At 47.8% G+C, this 17,259-nt stretch overlaps 1 protein-coding gene across 1 annotated transcript in view; it reads left to right on the forward strand.

Annotated features, from left to right (window-relative positions):
• The window catches only part of LOC104467444 (serine/threonine-protein kinase ULK1-like), a gene marked incomplete at its 5' end in the record, with an annotated part of 74,782 nt that extends 61,831 nt beyond the window's left edge, over positions 1–12,951 (forward strand). The window contains 10 exon segments of the mRNA XM_010081219.1: positions 1–171; positions 808–992; positions 1,488–1,603; positions 2,195–2,338; positions 4,911–5,098; positions 7,577–7,755; positions 7,884–8,002; positions 10,163–10,320; positions 10,549–10,684; positions 12,399–12,951. The exon segment at positions 1–171 is cut by the window's left edge and continues 13 nt beyond it. Coding sequence (XP_010079521.1) covers positions 1–171; positions 808–992; positions 1,488–1,603; positions 2,195–2,338; positions 4,911–5,098; positions 7,577–7,755; positions 7,884–8,002; positions 10,163–10,320; positions 10,549–10,684; positions 12,399–12,454 — 1,452 coding nt within the window.
• Positions 12,952–17,259: the final 4,308 nt, after the last annotated feature.

Below are 17,259 nucleotides of genomic sequence, written 5' to 3' on the forward strand. Positions count from 1 at the left end.
ATAACCAAGCAGCACTCGGATCCTCTTGTTGCTCACTTCGGTCATACCCCAGGCAGCCAGCCTCTGCAGGTTCATGGCTTGCAGCACTGCCGGCAGCTCAGATCCTCCCCGAAGCTCTCGGAGTTCATGCAGAGAAGCCCTTTGCCAACTATAGTGGGCTCCCCTACAAAGGTATGTTGAGGAGTCTGGTTTTGGGTTTCTCATGGCTCAATCTTTTGGGTTATTTGGGGATGAACTGCTGCACAATCAGTTAACTGTGACCTGGATTTATCACTGCATGTTCACTTTTCTTCAAGGGCTGTTAGAGATCTGTGTGAAATGGAGCAGCGTCCTATAGGGTTCTTAGTGGACAGATCTCACTTGGCAGCAGTGTTTGGCATCTGAGCAGAGGCCAGGGTGTTAAACAGGCAATGAAAAGGAGGTGTCCAGATTAGGCAGAAGCGCGTTCAGTGCCTGGGCTGGTTCGCACACACAGAGACTCAGCTTTTGCGTCCAGTAGGAATCCCCAGCAGAGACGGCAGACGGTTAAGCAGGTGACAGCCCTGATGTGTCATGCGAAGCTGGCACTGTGACAGCGTTTTCTCTGTACTTGTGTTAAGCTGCTACAAATTTTCAGCAGAGTTTGTTGTCCTTTTATTTTAGTCTTTCTGGGATTGGGGACAATTAACTGCATGTAGCGGGATTTCTACCTCTTTATTTCAGGCAGGTTGTTAAGCATACAGTTTAATTGTGATAAACAAACGGGGGTGAGGGGAACCTCCCTCCTTCGTTTTAAAGACAGATCTCTGTTTTTTCTGTTCTTCTTAGGCTGTATCCCCATTCGAGTTTCCCAAAACCCCAAGTTCCCAGAATCTCCTCACCCTCTTGGCCCATCAGGGGGTCATGATGACTCCAACACGGAACAGGACCTTGCCAGATCTGAAGGAGATGGGTCATTTCCACTGCCAGCAAACTGGCTTGGGATTGAGGCCTGTGGAAGAGATCAAGGGCAGGTGAGCAGCAGTCTGCTTTATACAGTGGTGCTTCGTCCCCTAATACACAACAGATGGGGCAAATTTCAAACCCCAGCTAACACTGAAGGTGTAATGTAGCATTTGTAAATGTTCGTAGTTATCTGCTAGCACCCTTGGCTTGTGAGCAGATATGATGCAGATTTTTAAAGTCTTCCTCTACAGGGGCAGGCCATGGCCTGGACTGTATAAAATGAAAGGTGGTCTGCAGCTTCACACTGCTTAGTTTAGTGTAATAATGCTGTAGTCAGTACTTGCATTGCTGCAGTTAGTCACCAGTAGTTACATCCTTTCTACAAGTAGCAGGAGGTGCTTCAGATGCTCTGTTGAAAGAGGAAGAGTGGTTATTCAGCTCCAGACTGTTGGCCACGTAGTGTTAGGCGGTTGTGGACCAGGAATGGCACAAACCAGAGTGGAAGTTAGCTGAAACTTTGCACCTGTTGACTCTCTGCATCATGTGGTATGTCCTCTTTTCAGATCTCTGAGCACAGGCAGGCTCACTGACCTGCTTCTGAAGGCAGCCTTTGGGGCACAGATCTCAGAAGCTGGCAGCAACGACAGCCTGAACAATGAGAAGCCGATGGAAGTTGCAGGTAGGTGGGGAGGCCAGGCAGATCTGGCAGGATATCCTGGGTTGGGGTGAACAGTTTGCCTGCATGCCTCCTGCAGATGGGAGGCTCCTTTTCTGATGGCTTTTGGCAAAGGAAGTGGCTGCCGTGTGTGAGGAGCGTAATGAAGCTTGCTTTCTTTTGTGGAGTGCTCAAAGGTCTGTAGGTTGTGCGTGCTGTGTAATTGCTGGCTAGTGGTGTGATTTTTGTAGGCAGGGCTTCCTCTTTTTGGCCCCTTCTGAATGTGATAACGTGTGGAAGTGGGGACTTTCTGCCAGGCAGTTCGAATATGAATGGCTCTGTGAGGGTGGGTCTTCCTGGGCTTGCAGGTTGGGAAGCGAGGAGGGGAGAACAGCTGCAGCAATCTGTAACGCTGCCCAGGCTCATCTCCTGTAGTCTGTGCCAGCCTGGCCTGGTTGTGCGCTCGGGGGATGCCTCCAAAGGGAGCGCTGGCCTGTGCTGGTAACCACTGTCTCCAAGAGAGTCTGCAGAAACATCAAACTGCTGGGTGAGGCACACCGTGCTCTGAGTAACTTTCCTGTAATGCCAGTCTGCACCTTTCAACTGTCTCCCCAGCTCCCTCAGGTGCTTACGGAGGGACCCTGCACTCTGGTGCCCGGGCTGGGGGCTCTGCCAGCCCAACCCCAGTGATTTTTACTGTCGGATCCCCTCCCAGTGGAACAACCCCCCCACAGACCACGAGGACCAGGATGTTTTCAGGTAAAGGGCTGATACCTGCCTGTTCCAGTGGGAATGCCTGCGGGCAGAGTGATGTGTTGAAGTCCTTGCTGCTGAACACTCATGGTGGCAGAGGGCTGCTCAGAGCACAGTCCGTAGAGCTCAGCTGGTCTAAATGCCTTTGAGGTTCTTGTGCTGGCTCCTGCCAACCCCAGTTATTGCTGATAGCTGTTTGTACTGGCACAAGGACTAGTGCCGTATAGAGCTTTTCCCATACTGGAAGAGAGGCAAACTGTCTTTTTCTTAATTTCTCTCTGCTTCAGGAATAACACTGCAGCTGTTCATAGACCCACTGTTGCTGATAAGTCAACAAATGTAAAGATTGTGTTGTGTTCTCGTTGTTTTCCCTGATGAGCTACAAAAGGTGAAGATGACCACTTGTGCCCAACAATTTCAGTGCACGAGTACCGTTAGGAAAGGGCCAGGATGGCTCTGTATGCAAAATTGTTAGTGGTGTTGCTTATGCTCTGAGCTGTTTAAGTAGGAAATGGGGAAATGCGCTCCTGCTCGACAGATACTATTTTAAGACGCTAGTGCTCTGGCCTCGTCAGCCAACAGTTGAGGCTGTGGTAATTGGCCCTTTTGGGATGGTGTGTCTGGGAGCTGGAGTCTATGTTCAGTTTCAGAAAATATTTGGACACTTCTTATTTGCATTTTTGGCTTGTTTGGGTTCTTGTGTTGGCCGTTCCTCATCTGGATGTAGTCGACTCTGTTGTTCTTAATTACTGCAGGGAAGGGTTGGATGGAACTATGAATAAGCTGCTTGACTGAGATGGGGGACACATGGGCTCCGTTCCTGGGTATGGCTTGGATTTCCATCGTAACTAAAACCACTCACATCCTTGATTGTCTGGAAAGCTGGGACCATAATCCCTTCTTTGTCTCCTCTATTTAGAGGGTAGGCTGGGTAGGGCAGAGACTCTTACGAAGTGTCTGACGAGCCCATAGCACAACGGGGTTACTATCCTAGCTACAGCCTCTAGCTACTGCTGAAATGTTGTGAAAAGAGAATTCAGACTTCCTGTGTTGCTTCTGTGGAGATAATAGCAATTTGGAAGCAGATCTAAGCACCAGTTTTTAGTGGGTTGATATTTGGATGCTTAAGGATCTGCTGAACAGTTAAGGTGGCAGCTGGGATGCCTGGAAGAGAAGGCTGTTGAGTAGTGAACCTACAACACGTACACGGTGTTGGGTCAAGGCGGCCAAAGCAATGCTGCTTGATAAACTTTGTTTATTAGGTCTGTGCAGTAACTCCTTGTGCTATAGTAAATACACAAAGTGCCTGGTGAAGAGAGGAGCTTTGCAAGCTGAAACTCTGCACCCCGAGCGCTTGGGCAAGCCGTGAGTAAGATCAGTTGACAGATACAAAGGCAGAGCCTTTTCACTGCGTCATCATGACAATTTCCACAAATAGCCTCTTGGAATTACAGGGTATCCAGAATATAATATCGTCGGTCTTTTTACTCTCTCTGAGAGTAAAGAAATGCTTTGCCAGTCTTTGATGATCCACTTAGCTTTGAAGCATAGCTGCCAACAGGGAGAGCTTTGGGAGGAGAAGAGGCTGTGCTCCTCTGCAGCTCAGTTGTGCATTGTATTGCTGAACCTTTGAAGGCAGGGTAGGGCAGCAAATTAAATTCATGGGTAGAAGAGAAATATCTCCCTCCAGTGACAGTGGATAATATTGCCTTGGTAGAATTAGCAGAGTATTGTAGCTGGTATTGGCATCCCCTCGTCGGAGAGAACACATCTCTCTGTGGCAGTGTGTCAGGAGATATGAAGGCCTCTGGAAGTGGTGAATGTATCATGAATACAGAGAGATACATGAGACAGAAACTCCTTTTGAAGTGCCCATCTTTTATATGCAGTGTGCTCTTAGGGTGGATTCAGTGGTCATAAAGGGGAAAAGATGATGGTGAGGGAATTGTCTGATGGACAATGTACTTGCAGGGTCTGCTTAATCCCGAGGTTATGGTCTTGACTCAGCTGAAGTTACTTACTCTCTGCCCAGCCTCCTGTTAGTAAAGAGGGGGAAGCAGAAGTGCAGGGCATGTAGTGGAAAACTTTCCTGGTTTGCATCTAAGTGGCTGATGTTTTAAAACGATGGTAAAAACCTCAGTTAGCAGAGGTGCTCATTCAGCAATAGTTACAGTGTAAAAGCTGGGGAACCAGGGTTCAAACCATGCTGATCCATGATGGGGAAGTTGGCTATGGTGGTGTATGATAAAAATCAGCCTGAGGTACTGTGGCAGGATTCAGAAGGGGTTTGGACAAAAAAAAAGTGCTTCTGAATTGTCTCCATAAATGACAGACATTCTGGAAGCTGCATTAGATCTGCTTGAGCTTGTAAGCTGGTCTACCTGAGTCGCTAAGGAGCTTATGTTGGGGAGCGGTTATTCTGCGTCAAAAGCCCTTGCATCTTTCTTCAAAGTACCTGTTTCTGGATCTTATGAGATCCAGGATCCTGGATCCTACAGGATTGTCCTCTCTGCTGGGCAAAGAATACCTGGCCTAATATGAATATCTTCAGTAATTCCTTTGCTTGTTTTTTTCTCAGTGGGGTCTTCCAGCTCTCTGAGCTCTGGAGGCTCGTTCACTGGCAGGCACTTGGCAGTGGGAACTGGTGGGGATGCTGTGGAAGGCCCCTCGAGTCTCCGGTACGCTTTTACTGATCCGATCACCGCCAACCTGGAAGGTGCCGTTACATTTGAGGCACCAGAGTTGCCCGAAGAGACGCTCATGGAGGTGGGTATATCCCAGGGACTTGTTAGGGACAAAGGATGGGGACAATAAAAGTGAAGCAAATCCAGAGATGGGATGACTCCATGTTTGCAGGCAAGGGGATTGCTTCCAAAGATGGAGCAAGCTAGTTTGAATCGAGCCAGGCCAGCGCAGCACTCTGAAAGCCCAGGACGTATTTCACATTGTGACTTTTGAGCTTGCTACCAAGCTGCTTAGTCCATGAGACAGCCCATGAGCAGGGTTAAAACTCACCATTTCCAAAGCTGAAAGTGCAGGTTGGAAACATCAGTTATCTGGTGCTTTCTCTATTAACAGTTCCTGAAGAAAACCTGGTTACTTTGGGCCTTTTCCCTTCTTAAAAGGCTGAGCATCAGTAATAGCTGCCTTGAGAGCATGAGTAGCTTGGTGTATCAGATGACTGCCTGCTGCACGCACTTGGGGAGTTAGGCACCGATACGGCCTCTTGAGAAAGGGTCTGAAAAAAAGTAAACCTGACACTTCTGTCACTTATGGGGGCGGGGGCACACCACGTTCTGCGCCAGAACAGCTGAGCCAGATTGTGGAGCTGACAGGCTGCCAGGCTCCCCTTCCCTGCAGGCGAAGACAGGCTGAAGCAGAGCAAATGCTTTTGTAGCCCAGATATATTTGAAATGTAGGTCAGGCTGCCTGTTTGCAGTGGAGGTGGGAGGCAGGTTCAGTCACGGTTTCAGCTCTGTTCGTGATGCCTCCTTGGGCTGTCTGGGACTGAGGAAGGCTCTTTGTATCTGAATTTTGCTGGTGTTGCTAAAAACCCCTAGATACCCACAGAGATACGCACACGTTGTTTTAAGGATGTGGGTTTGCTCTTCTGCTTCAGGTTTTATTTATCTCTATTTTTTGTCATTCATGCTTTGAATTGCATTAGTTTGCTTAAATACTTGCAGAGCCACAGGTCTAGGACTTTCAGCATTGATGTGATCCCAGCAGTAGTGAGTTTAACTGAGCATCCTACCTGTGAGGTTGCAGAAGCGTGGGGCCCTGCCAGCTGCCACCACTTCGGACAGTGGTCGGAAGAGAAGTGTCCTAAGGAACTATCAACTTGATCTAGTTAATAGTGCTCAGCTTCTGTGTCTGTAATGAGGCTTTTGGGTTCAGTCATCATTTTTCCTGAGCACAACAATCCATTTGCAGGTCACAAAACCTTTACAGCATATTTCAAGACCCTTTGTGCTCTGTAGAGTTGTCCAGAATGCAAAGCTGGCAGATCTCCTGATTTCTGCTGATACTTTCAGGGCCTTGAAATCTTACTGTTTAAGCACCCTTGTTCATCTGGAGCAAAGCTGTTGCATTCAGATGGGTGCTTCTTCCATCTTTTGTAAAAGTTTCTTTAGATACAGACAAGGCAAATTGAAGGCTAGGTTTTAGTTTCTTTGCAGTGCTTTAAAAACACAACACAGAGGTGGCTACAGAAGGGAAGACTCTTGTGATGCCAAATGAGGCCACAAATGCCACATCATTAATAGAAGCCGAGTCTGTAAGCAGAGAGGAGGGACAGTAGATTGGTTAGAGATACCAGGCTGAGACCTGCAAGATCGCAGCAGTTTCCTGCTCTGCCACAAACTTCTTGTATGACTTGGCAATTACTTAATCTCCAAGTTCCTCCTCTGCTTTTAAATAAAATAGAGGAAGATGGAGATAACAGTTCCTTACCTTACTGGACTGTCCAGGTAGCAAGATAGTGGGAGGAGAGAGTCATAGTTCAGATAGTCAAACCTGCTTTAGCAGCCAAGTTCCTGAGCCAGTGAATTAAAAACAAAAGCTTGCAGAACTTGCATGGGTTTGTCATGTCAGAAACATCCTTACCAGCCCACTTTGAGAGAACTGAGCTGCTGAATATTTGAAGATCAAGCAAGTTAGCTACTTCTGTACAGAGAGAGTATGAACAATGGAGTTGCATCTGATCCAGGCAGCAATTCGTTTTGTAGGACCCGCAAGCATTCAGTTTTTCCACAAATACTAACTTCCCAAAAATGTTTTCGGTGACTTAAGCAATGCAGCTTCCCAGAAATGGGATAATCCTCTTTCATCTGCAAGAGCAGAGGAAAAACTGCTTTGAAATGAACGTAGCACTTGGTGTGTATGCCGCTCTCAAAGTGGCAACGAGTTGCGGATAAAAGGTTGTCCTCCCTGTGCCTTCAGAGAACCTCACCCCAGGCTCACTGCACTGATCTGGGAGGATGTAAAGACCAAGGGCCAGATGAGAGCTGGGCTGTAGGGTGGGACACACCGTGTTTGCAGCTTTCTGTGGCATAGGAACCAGTGTGGTGCGCAGGCTCAGCGCTGAGTCTGGCTGTCCCTGCCCAAAGCAGAGATGCAGGGGGTATGGGGCCCGGGTGTTATTTCTGTAATCTGGGATGAGTGTCTGGCACAGCTCTAGGTGAGCAGCCTCCCTGGCATGCCAGCTTTCCCTCTCTAACCCCCACGTTGGCATCCCTTCAACAGCAAGAGCACACGGACATCCTGCGCAGCCTCCGCTTCACGCTGGCCTTTGTCCACTACGTGATGGAAATTGCCACCCTTAAAGGCAGCTCCAGCGAGATGAGCAGTTCAGTGGCATCCGAGTACCAGCTCCAGGAGAGCGTGGTGGCCGACCAGATCAGCCTCCTCAGCCGGGAGTGGAGGTAAGGACCGGGGAGAGCCCCCCAGCTCCCAAGTCTTCTGTCATTCCCTCCCATCCTTAAGTACCAGTGTCCTTTGGGACACATACGTCCTGTTGATCTCTTTGCATTGCAATGTGCTTTCTCTGCAGCTACGCTGAGCAGCTCGTGCTGTACCTGAAAGTAGCAGAGCTTCTGTCTTCAGGGCTGCAGATGGCCATAGAGCAGATCAAAGCTGGCAAGCTGTGCCTCTCCTCCACCGTCAAGCAAGGTAAGGTTCAAAGGACTCACCTGGGGTGGAGATACTAAAAGTATTGCAAAGGGTATGGAGGGGGTTGAGCCCCAACTGGTACCCCCAGGGGTGTATTTCTTATTGTCTCCTTGCACAAACAGGTCTTTTTTGTTCACACTGAGGGGAATGTTCCTGTCTTCACATTGACTTTGTCTCAAAGCTCTAATTAGCAAGAGGGGAATGTATCCTGTTTGATTCCGTGTACATCTGTATCTCAGGTGCTTATTTGTACCTTTACATAAGTCCACTTAATTACACAGTGCATGTCCTAGGAAGTGCTTACTTGGCAAATGGAGACCTGTCTTGGCAGTGATGATTTTTCAAGTGAAACAAAAACACAGGAAGTAAAATATTGGTAATGCCACAATCAGCTCTTTGCTGTGTTACGGCCTTAGATTTGCATCTGACTGACTGACTTGTGGTGTGAGCTGGCTGTGATTCAGTGATTAGAAAAAAATAATTTTAAAACTACCTTTGTAATATTATTGAGGGAGCTTTTTGAAGCATCTGAAGCACTTGACCCACCAGCCACCTTCCCCAAGAGCTCAGTCTTTGGAAGTACTCTTGCTGCCCTGGGATGGGGGTGTGAAAAAACCAGAAGTTAAATACAGTGAGCACACACAGGTTGTAGCAGGCAGTGTGGAGCAAGATACACAGGTTTAGCTACACATGTTCCACAAGTTCAGGCTCACAGGAAAGTTGTCATAACCCAAATAAATTACTCCTTTTTAGGGCAGATTGCAACTTCTAGATTTGTAGTGAAATTTGTCCTTCAGTGTGTGGGATTTGGGCAAGGCTGTCTTTCCTTGTTTCTCTCCCCACAAAGTACTGCTCCCGTGAGGTTTTTCAGGGCATGTGAGGACAAGAGGGTTTTCACAGTACTTGTGTTCCATGTACATGGAAAAAGCAGGAAAGTGCTTTTTGGACAGTGTGTGCCAGGCAGGGTCCCTACCCACAGCTGTCCTCTTTTTCCAGATCATCTGGGCACAGCTCAGAGCTCTGATTGAATTCCATGGAGGACGATATTGCTGTATCTGTGTGTTGTTTTGGTTTTTAAATAGTCTCTCCTGATTCTCTTCTCGCTGAGTTTTTAATTTTATTCTCCTGATGTCACCCATGAGTGCTGGGGTTCCCCCTCCCTCTCAAATTCCTTCTGAGCAGGGGTGATCTGCCAGTCTGACCCTGACAGGGTTACCTTCTTGTCCCTCAGTCCTTTTCTCTGATGAAGAGTAGCAGCAGCCTTTCTTCATGGAGACATTCTCTTCTCTGGCTCTCTGCCCTCTTGTCTCTGCCTGGGAAGGCTAGATTCAGTCGCAAGGCTTGGCAGGCGTGTGGGACTGGCCCTCTGCATCAGAGGCTGGCTCATGGCATGGGTTAATTTGCCTCCCCCAGGAGCAAAGGATGCAGCGTGGGTATTTTCAAATGTGCACGTAGCAGTTAATACTCATCAGATGTTGGTGGGAGTTGATATTCAGTACGTTGTGTACATCATGCCATGCAGCTGGGGAGACTCAAGCCTGTGGCATCGCATGCTGCTTTGGATTGTTTTTTAATCCCTCAGAATCATATCTGATTCCTGATTCTTTGTCTGATAACCTTCCCATACAAGCTGCCATGGTTCAGGAAAGGAGGTGGCCTTTCACAGGCATCCGTGTCTTTTCTTTCTGGGACAGCAGAGTCCCGAGAGAGATTCCCTTGCTTAGTCAGTGCTGCTCATCCACACCCAGCTCCCACAGCTACCACATGGAAGTCACGTACTTCTTCGCGGCACGTCGTCACCCATCAGGTAGCAGAAGCTTAGTATCTGGCACGTCTGTCACTTCTGGTAGCGCGTGAGACATCCTGCACGGTGCTGACGGCTCTCTGCCTGGTGGCAGCTGAAGGGAACGAAAATAGACCTGGCCTCAGGTGAACTGGGCATGTGTGTAGGCTTTGCCACGTGCAGGCTTAGAACTGGTGAAGGTGACAGAGGAAAGGAAAAAGACCCTGTTGGTGCAGCAGGGACTTTCCTGACAGTATTTTGGGTTTAATATAACCCAGTTGTCTTGAAGTTACTCATTTGGGGTTCTGAGCTTGGAGACTGGGATGCACAGGGAGAACTGGAAGTAGTGCCTAAAGCATTTCTTTCCTTTATTCCAGTTGTGAGGAAGCTCAATGAGCTTTATAAATCCAGTGTATCATCCTGCCACTGCCTCAACATGAGACTGCAGAGGTTCTTCCTGGACAAACAGAAACTCATGGATCGGATCAACAGCATCACCGCAGAGAAGCTCATCTTCAGCTACGCTGTGCAAATGGTAATAACCACACGCTGCCTGGGAGTGGGGGTAGCACAGAGCCCGTGCTGGGCATTAACGGTTCCCACTGGTGACCTTAGCGGATGGTTTTACTCATGATGCTGTACACAGCCTCTGGGGCAGGGCGAGGGAGGTGTTCATGGAGGTGTTCGTGCACCTGAGGGGCCATGCTGGGAAAGCTGGGTCTAGTCTGGGAGTAACCTCTTGGCACGGGGCTGTTGCCTGCAGGTGCAGTCTGCAGCCCTGGATGAGATGTTCCACCACAGAGAGGACTGTGCACAGAGGTACCACAAGGCTCTGCTGCTGATGGAGGGGCTCCTGAATATCATCACAGAACAGGGGGACATAGAGAACATCAGTAAATGTGAGTGTTCAGTGACTTTTTTTTTTTCTCCCACTTGAACATGTGTTTTGCTAGCTGTGTGGACCATAAATTTCAGTACCCAGCATCCTTTTTTCCTTTGGTTACACCTTGGTGGACATAGTAGAGATCTCTTGGCTTGTTATAGCTCCTTGCAGCCTGTCTGCCTGCTTTTCCAGTGGGAAAACTATTAGAAATGCAGGTCCCTGTTCTGAGACATATTTTGAGAGCTTCCCATGCAGAGCAATTGCCAGGGCTTTGCTGGAGCTTTTGATGTGCGAAAGAACTCGCTGAAGGAAGTGGTTTGGCAGCAGCAGGGGCCTGGGTTTGGTTTCCAGTGGGAACCATCCCTCTGATTGCACAGAGTGCCTGGGAACGTGAAGCTGCAGGGGGTGTTGGGCAGAGATGGCAGATCAGCACAGTGAGGGCTCCTTCCAGCCTGGCTGAGAAGGCAGCAGTCAAATATTTTTCTCATCAGCAAGTGCTGCAGCAGTGAAAGCTGAACTCGTACCTACTTGCCATTCTTTGGCTTCCCCTCCCGGGGACAGGGGTTTAATCACCTTTGTCGTCTCTTTCTATGGGAGGCAGGCAGAGGGGATGGGGGATGGCCATCGTCTGTTAGAGCAGCTTGGCTTGGCCTTGGCTCTGCTTCGCCACAGCTGAACCAGCCCATTGGCAGCAGTCCCCGACGGCTTTGGTACGGCTGAAGGGAAGGGGCACAGCTGGCAAACCCGCGCCTTTCCTCCCTGCTGCCCACCGATTGCCTTTCTTGGGCCGGCATCCAGAGTGCTGCCAGGCTGCTCCAGTCGTCCGTGTAGGCAGAGCTCTTGGGTAGGTAATGAGCGAAGAGATTTCTGGCTCACAGGCAATCACTCAGTTAATTATAACCAACTTCCACAGTTGACATGAGGCTCACTGAAGGAGAGTGAAGGGAGATTGGCAGGTGGTGTGTGGTACCCAAGGGCTAAGTGAATTGGGAATACTAAGTAGTTTCTATTGTACCATTTCTTAACAAACCTAAATCACCTCATCTAATAGATTTCTTTTCCCAGTTGCTATCCTGGTATTCCCTGTTTTAGCCTCTGTTCCAGCTTCCTGATTGAGCTGTTCTCTGGCAGGCTGTAGTGGGTATGCATTTCATTTTAGATCTCAGGGATATGATTACTTATTTCTGAAAAGTAAAATTGCAAACCTAGAAAGAAATACAGCAAATCTTCTTGTGAGAGGAATTCATTCCACCAAACATTTAGCTTTTGGGAGAGTCTTGGGCTCAGGAAATGAGAATCTGGTCCTGACCTTGCTGGGCTGGGCTCAGTCTCTCAGTTGTAAGCCATGGCAACTGGCACTGGAGACCTCCCGTCATCTTGCCTGCTGGCAAAAGCTACTCCAATAACTGGTAGTGAGTAAATTGTTCCCAGCAGACAGTTGTACTTTGGAACATCTTGGTGCCTCTGTCAGAACTGCTGCCTCCTGGCTTTTCTTGTTGGATCTCCAATTATTCAACCTTCCGACCTGTCCCTTCCCAGCAGGTGTTTGCGATCAGGTCTCACCTCGTCTAAATCAGGTTGTGGTAAGGATTCTCAAAGGGCTGCTTAGATTTGCTGAAGTTCTGCCTTTTAAAATATTTTTTTCTAATCTCCAGCATGTTTTAGTAGTCTTTATATTGCCAGGAAGATGAGAAGTTGATGTCTTTTGTTGTTTTTTTTTTCTCTCCCAGGTAAACTGTGCATCGAGCGCAGGCTGTCAGCTCTGCTGTCGGGGTTCTGCGCCTGATTTCAGTGTTCTTCTTCACACACCTCGCCCCAGCTGATCACTTTGTTTCCAATGGCCTGCTGCTGCGGTGGGAAACGATTTTGGCAGTAGGAGACCTGGAGGATGAACTGCTCAGTGTTTTGTATTTTGACGTTTTGGGAAGTTGTTCCACAGACTCGGATTGCGTTGTGGGGATGTGTGAGTGCACCATGCACAAATGCTTCCCTGCCCCAAGGCCTGGGCGAAGACGTAGCTGATGTGGAAAGGTTCCCCTCATTGGCAGAGGGGATGAAGGATAGAAGTCTGCTTCTTCCCAGCACTTTGAAGGATAAGACTGCTGCCTCTCCGTCTTGCTTAAGAACAGGGTATTCCAGTGCTGTGTCCATTGCAGGCAATGGATGTGCCGAAACTGCTGGCTTCAGTTAACGTTGGAGGGTGTCGTTCAGAAATCAAGGCCAGTTTGTGGACTTTCTCCTACCCCAGCTGACAGCCAGGCGTCTTCAAGCTTCCTGGCAGCCTGAGGCTCCCCTCCTTTCTCTCCTTTGTCCCTTCTCATACGTGTTTATGTCTTGGAGTGCTCACTGAATGGCAGAGAGGAGGGAGTCGGCTCCCTTTTGCCTGAGCATTGTCGAAGTAGCTCCCACCTCCTGCAGACTTGCCAACCAAGGCAGAGGACATGCTGCTGCTGGGGCAGTTTGCATCTCCCGTGGCTGCTGTACGGACTGCCTCTGCCTGGATGAGCAGACGACACAGGGAAAAAGGAAACAGGAGGACGACAGAAGGCGTAACACTCCTGTGGTTGTAAGAAGCCAAAACCAATCTGTTCCTCCCTTGGTCCCCAAGCTCAGCGGGATCAACGTGAAGGACTCCTGGCTGTTCAGCTCGGCTGTCCGTACATATCTACCCAGAGGAAGCACTCGCGCTGTCCTGCTTTCAGCTGTTGGCTCAATAACCCCTTTCCGGCAGCCCCCACCCCCCAACCGAAAACACTAGCTTTGTGAATCAAAGGAGCACTTTACACACTATGGGAACTTTGAGAAGTTGACTTTGCATCACGCAACAACCCAGGAACATCACGACTGTTACGAATGCCGTTCGTTTTATTCCTTTCCTTGCTTCCTGGTGGTTTTATTGCACTACGTGTGTGCGTATATTGATATGTATTCCTAAGGGCGAATATATATTGATATATATATATGGTTTGTGTGTAACTGTACGTATTTAACTGTACTGTATCTTGTGAGTGTGAGGCCAAAAGCACTGCAGAGTCTGTGCTGTTCCTCCTCCACACTAGGCAAAGCTGACTTGCAGTCTGGCAGTACCACAGTTTTTGTTTTTTTATTTAAATGTTCTTTTAAGGACAGTCATATAAAGCTCCGTGCTTTTTAAGAGCTCAAGAACAGGCGTTAAGATTCTACACATTTAAAATTGGAAATGCGTTTTTTTTAAGAAGTTTTATTTGCTGCTTCGTTTTTTTTTTACAAAGAAATCTTGGTAGTGTTGAGTTTTATGTTGAGCATTTCTTTTAAGGAGACTCTGTAGCCAAACGAGACTGTGGGTGCGAGTGGCTTGAGTTCTGGTTGAGGCTTCGGATGCTGTGAGCATGTGCGTGAGAGGAGAGCTGGCTGCCTTTCCGTCTGTCTGCGTGCGCATGTGTGTGTCTTAATTTATCAGAGTCGTGGCAGTATTCTGTTAGCGCTGAGCAGGAAGGTATCTTTGAAAGCAACTCGAAACCTCAGGCTTTGTTTTTGGGGATGTAAAAAATATTTTGCACATGGTGGTTAAGTCCTCATTGCTTTTTTTTTTTTCCTCAATATTGTCACGTTCAGTGTGATACTTTACAAGGGTTTCAGGAGCAACTTAATTGACTTTGGAGCTGGCACCATCTTTGGCAGTGTGGGTGTTTCTGATCACAGAGCAGAAATGCCAATAACGAAATTTAAAAATATTTCCAATTGCCCCAACCAGGGAAGTTTAAGTGTAGCTTTCACAAATGCTTCAGTATTGGGCTTCTGTGCCATCGTACATTCACAGCCTGCTGCTTCTGTGGCTGTTTGTGCTTGTGCCTGGGAAAAAAAAGAAAAAAAAAAAAAAAAAGACCAACCAACCCACTTCCCCCAAGCCTGTGCCCTGAAATTCTGAGGAGACCTAGACTGCTTCTGAAAGGATTTTACCGGTTCTGCAAAGGGCTATGCTGCAGGCGGGAGCGGTGACCGGGAGGTGGCACGAAAGCACTAAGCCAGGGCTGACCCTGCACTACAGCCCCCCACCTGGCACCCCAGACCCTCCCGGAGACCCCCGCGCGGGCACCCACAGCCTCCTGCCGAGGGGAAGCACAGCCCAGGATCCATGTGTGTGGCGAGCTCAGCACTAACCTTCCAGCTGTACTTCATTACTTGAATGTATCCGAATTGTCCACATTCAATGTATACCAGTATATATTGCTCCAAAAAAAGGTGGTTTACAGACCTACAACCAATATACGTGTTTGTGTATGTACATACAAGGATGCGTGTGTATGTATGTAGATACACAGACACGAATGTGTATATATATGTTTTCTCTCAATACTTGAAACTTAGCCACTGTGCTTGAATTAAAAAAAAAAAAACAAACACGAAAAAACACACAAAAAAACCCCAAAAATGGGGGCAAAAAAAAAAAAAAAGAAATCAGACAGGTGATTTATTTTGCCATCACTTTGGTGACTTTCTTTTTTATCTAACTGCATGTAGCGTGAAACCAACTTTTTTGGTGAAAAATATTTATTGCTTTGTAGACAATAAGGTATGCAAAAAATAAAAAAAGAAAAAAAAAAGAAAATAAAACACCCCAAAAACCAACCCCCCATGTGTTGTTGAAGTTGCTAGTGTAGTCCACCTGCTATTGTCATGGCTTTGTTACTGTTGCAGCATTTGTGTCTAGCGTCTTTAATAGATTTCAAGAAACCTCAGTCTATTAAACACGTATCTTCAGGTTTGTGAGAGCGTATGATGATGTTCTTTATAAGGTAATGCTTGATACTTTGTCAACATTTTTTTTATTTGTGTTTTGTGTGACCTTTTTTTTGGCTTTAAATTGTACAACACCAATTTAAGAAAATAAAATTGATTTGAAATTGTTAGTGGCCTGTTTTCGGTACTTTAGCATTCCAGTTGGTGCAGTACCCAAGTAAGGTTTTTAACTGGTTCTACCAGCCTCGACCTTCAGCTGAAAAAGTGCCGTTACCCCCTTTTCACAGAGAGTGAAGCTTGGGACAGAACAAGTTGTGGTGCCTGAAGCCACACACGAAGCCTTGGAACCTGGGAAAGTTGAAGGCAGTTTCTGGGTGGGAGCTGTGGTCACTGGTTTGTCTGTCATCATTCCCTGGCCGTGCTCTCCTCCTGGTGCGGTCAGAAGCGGTCAGGAATTGATAGCAGCCCCCTTGCCGACCAGTGAGGTGCTTAAATTTCGCCCATGTTTCAGTATTTGCGAGATCAGCCCGTCGGAGCTATTTGTGACTTGGTGAAGCACAGCGGAGAAGGGTGTCTGATGGCCGTGGGGAAGGGTGAGGGCTGGGTGTAGGTTCATGGGGGTGTTTTTATGAGACCTAGTAGTTATGCATTATTTTAAACTCTAGCTTTTTTTTAATCCATGGAATCAGGGTAAGATTTGAGTAATTTTAATGAAGATTAAATATTTTCCTGCTGTGTTTGTACTCATTGCAATTTGTTATTTGAGAAAAGTGGCGCATAGCTTATTTTTCTTTTTCCCACCTTTAGCTGAACATGGCAAACAGCACAGTGAGGGTGCTGTGAGCCTTGGTCCTGACTTTAGGTGTGAGACAGGTAGTTGTAGTCCCTGCCCTGTCTGAATCAGAACACTCGGATGAAAAGCTAAGCTCAGCATCTGGGACATGAGAGAGGTCCTAAATTAATTAGTCCAGTCCTTCTACTCTTACAGAAGCTTAAGCAGCAGAGGTGTAAACTTTCAGGAGCCAAGTAATTCCATAATTCCACCCAATGTTTCCCAAGACTCTGCTTGCTGGACCACGCGTGTTATTGTTGGCCGTGAGCATCCCTGGGGAGAGTCCTGCCCACCAGCGCCTGTGTGACTCAGCATCACCCCATGCAGTTACTGGACTGTACTGGTTTTTTTGTAAGAAAAGACCTTCTTTCAAAATCTTAATTTACCATGAGCTGGAATTGTTTTTTGTTTTTTGTTTTTTTCTTGCTCAACCCTATTTATAACTTGCATTTCCTGACCCTGCCTTCCTCACCACAGGGAATCGGTCACCAGTGTTCGCTCCATGAGAATGGTCCTGCCTGGAAACGCCGGGCTCTGGTCACTTGTCCCTGCCTCACGCACAGGGAGAGTCCATTCTTCTTCCCTGCCCCATGCTGCAGTGGCATCAGTGCTGGGGACAGCTCTGAGAAGCGGCACTTCATCGTGGTGGAAACATCGTGGTGGTACACACTGGGCAAGACCCGACAGCAGCCCTGGGAAAGCTGGTCAGAGCTCAATACATACAAATGCTGGTGTTGCTTAAATCCTGGCAGCTCAGCACGCCTGGATCTTTGTTTTTGGGGGAGTTTCTGTTTGGTTGGTTTTTTGTTTGTTTGTTTTTTTCTTTTTAACATCTGAAGCCCCCTTTTGTGGAAAAGCCTTGCGTGTGTTTGCTGCCTGCAGCGTGGGATTGTGATAACACAAATAAAGGTTTCTGATGCAGAAGATAAGAGAGGGGGTTTCTTTTGGAGCTGCCCCTGGGGAAATCTGAAGGTTCACATGGCAAACCTGTAGCAAAATGAAAGACAGGCCACTGGGTGTCAGAGAATATGCTGCCGAAC

The sequence above is a fragment of the Pterocles gutturalis genome, unplaced genomic scaffold, assembly GCF_000699245.1.
Source record: "Pterocles gutturalis isolate BGI_N339 unplaced genomic scaffold, ASM69924v1 scaffold13624, whole genome shotgun sequence".
In the NCBI taxonomy this organism is placed as follows: Eukaryota; Metazoa; Chordata; class Aves; order Pterocliformes; family Pteroclidae; genus Pterocles; species Pterocles gutturalis.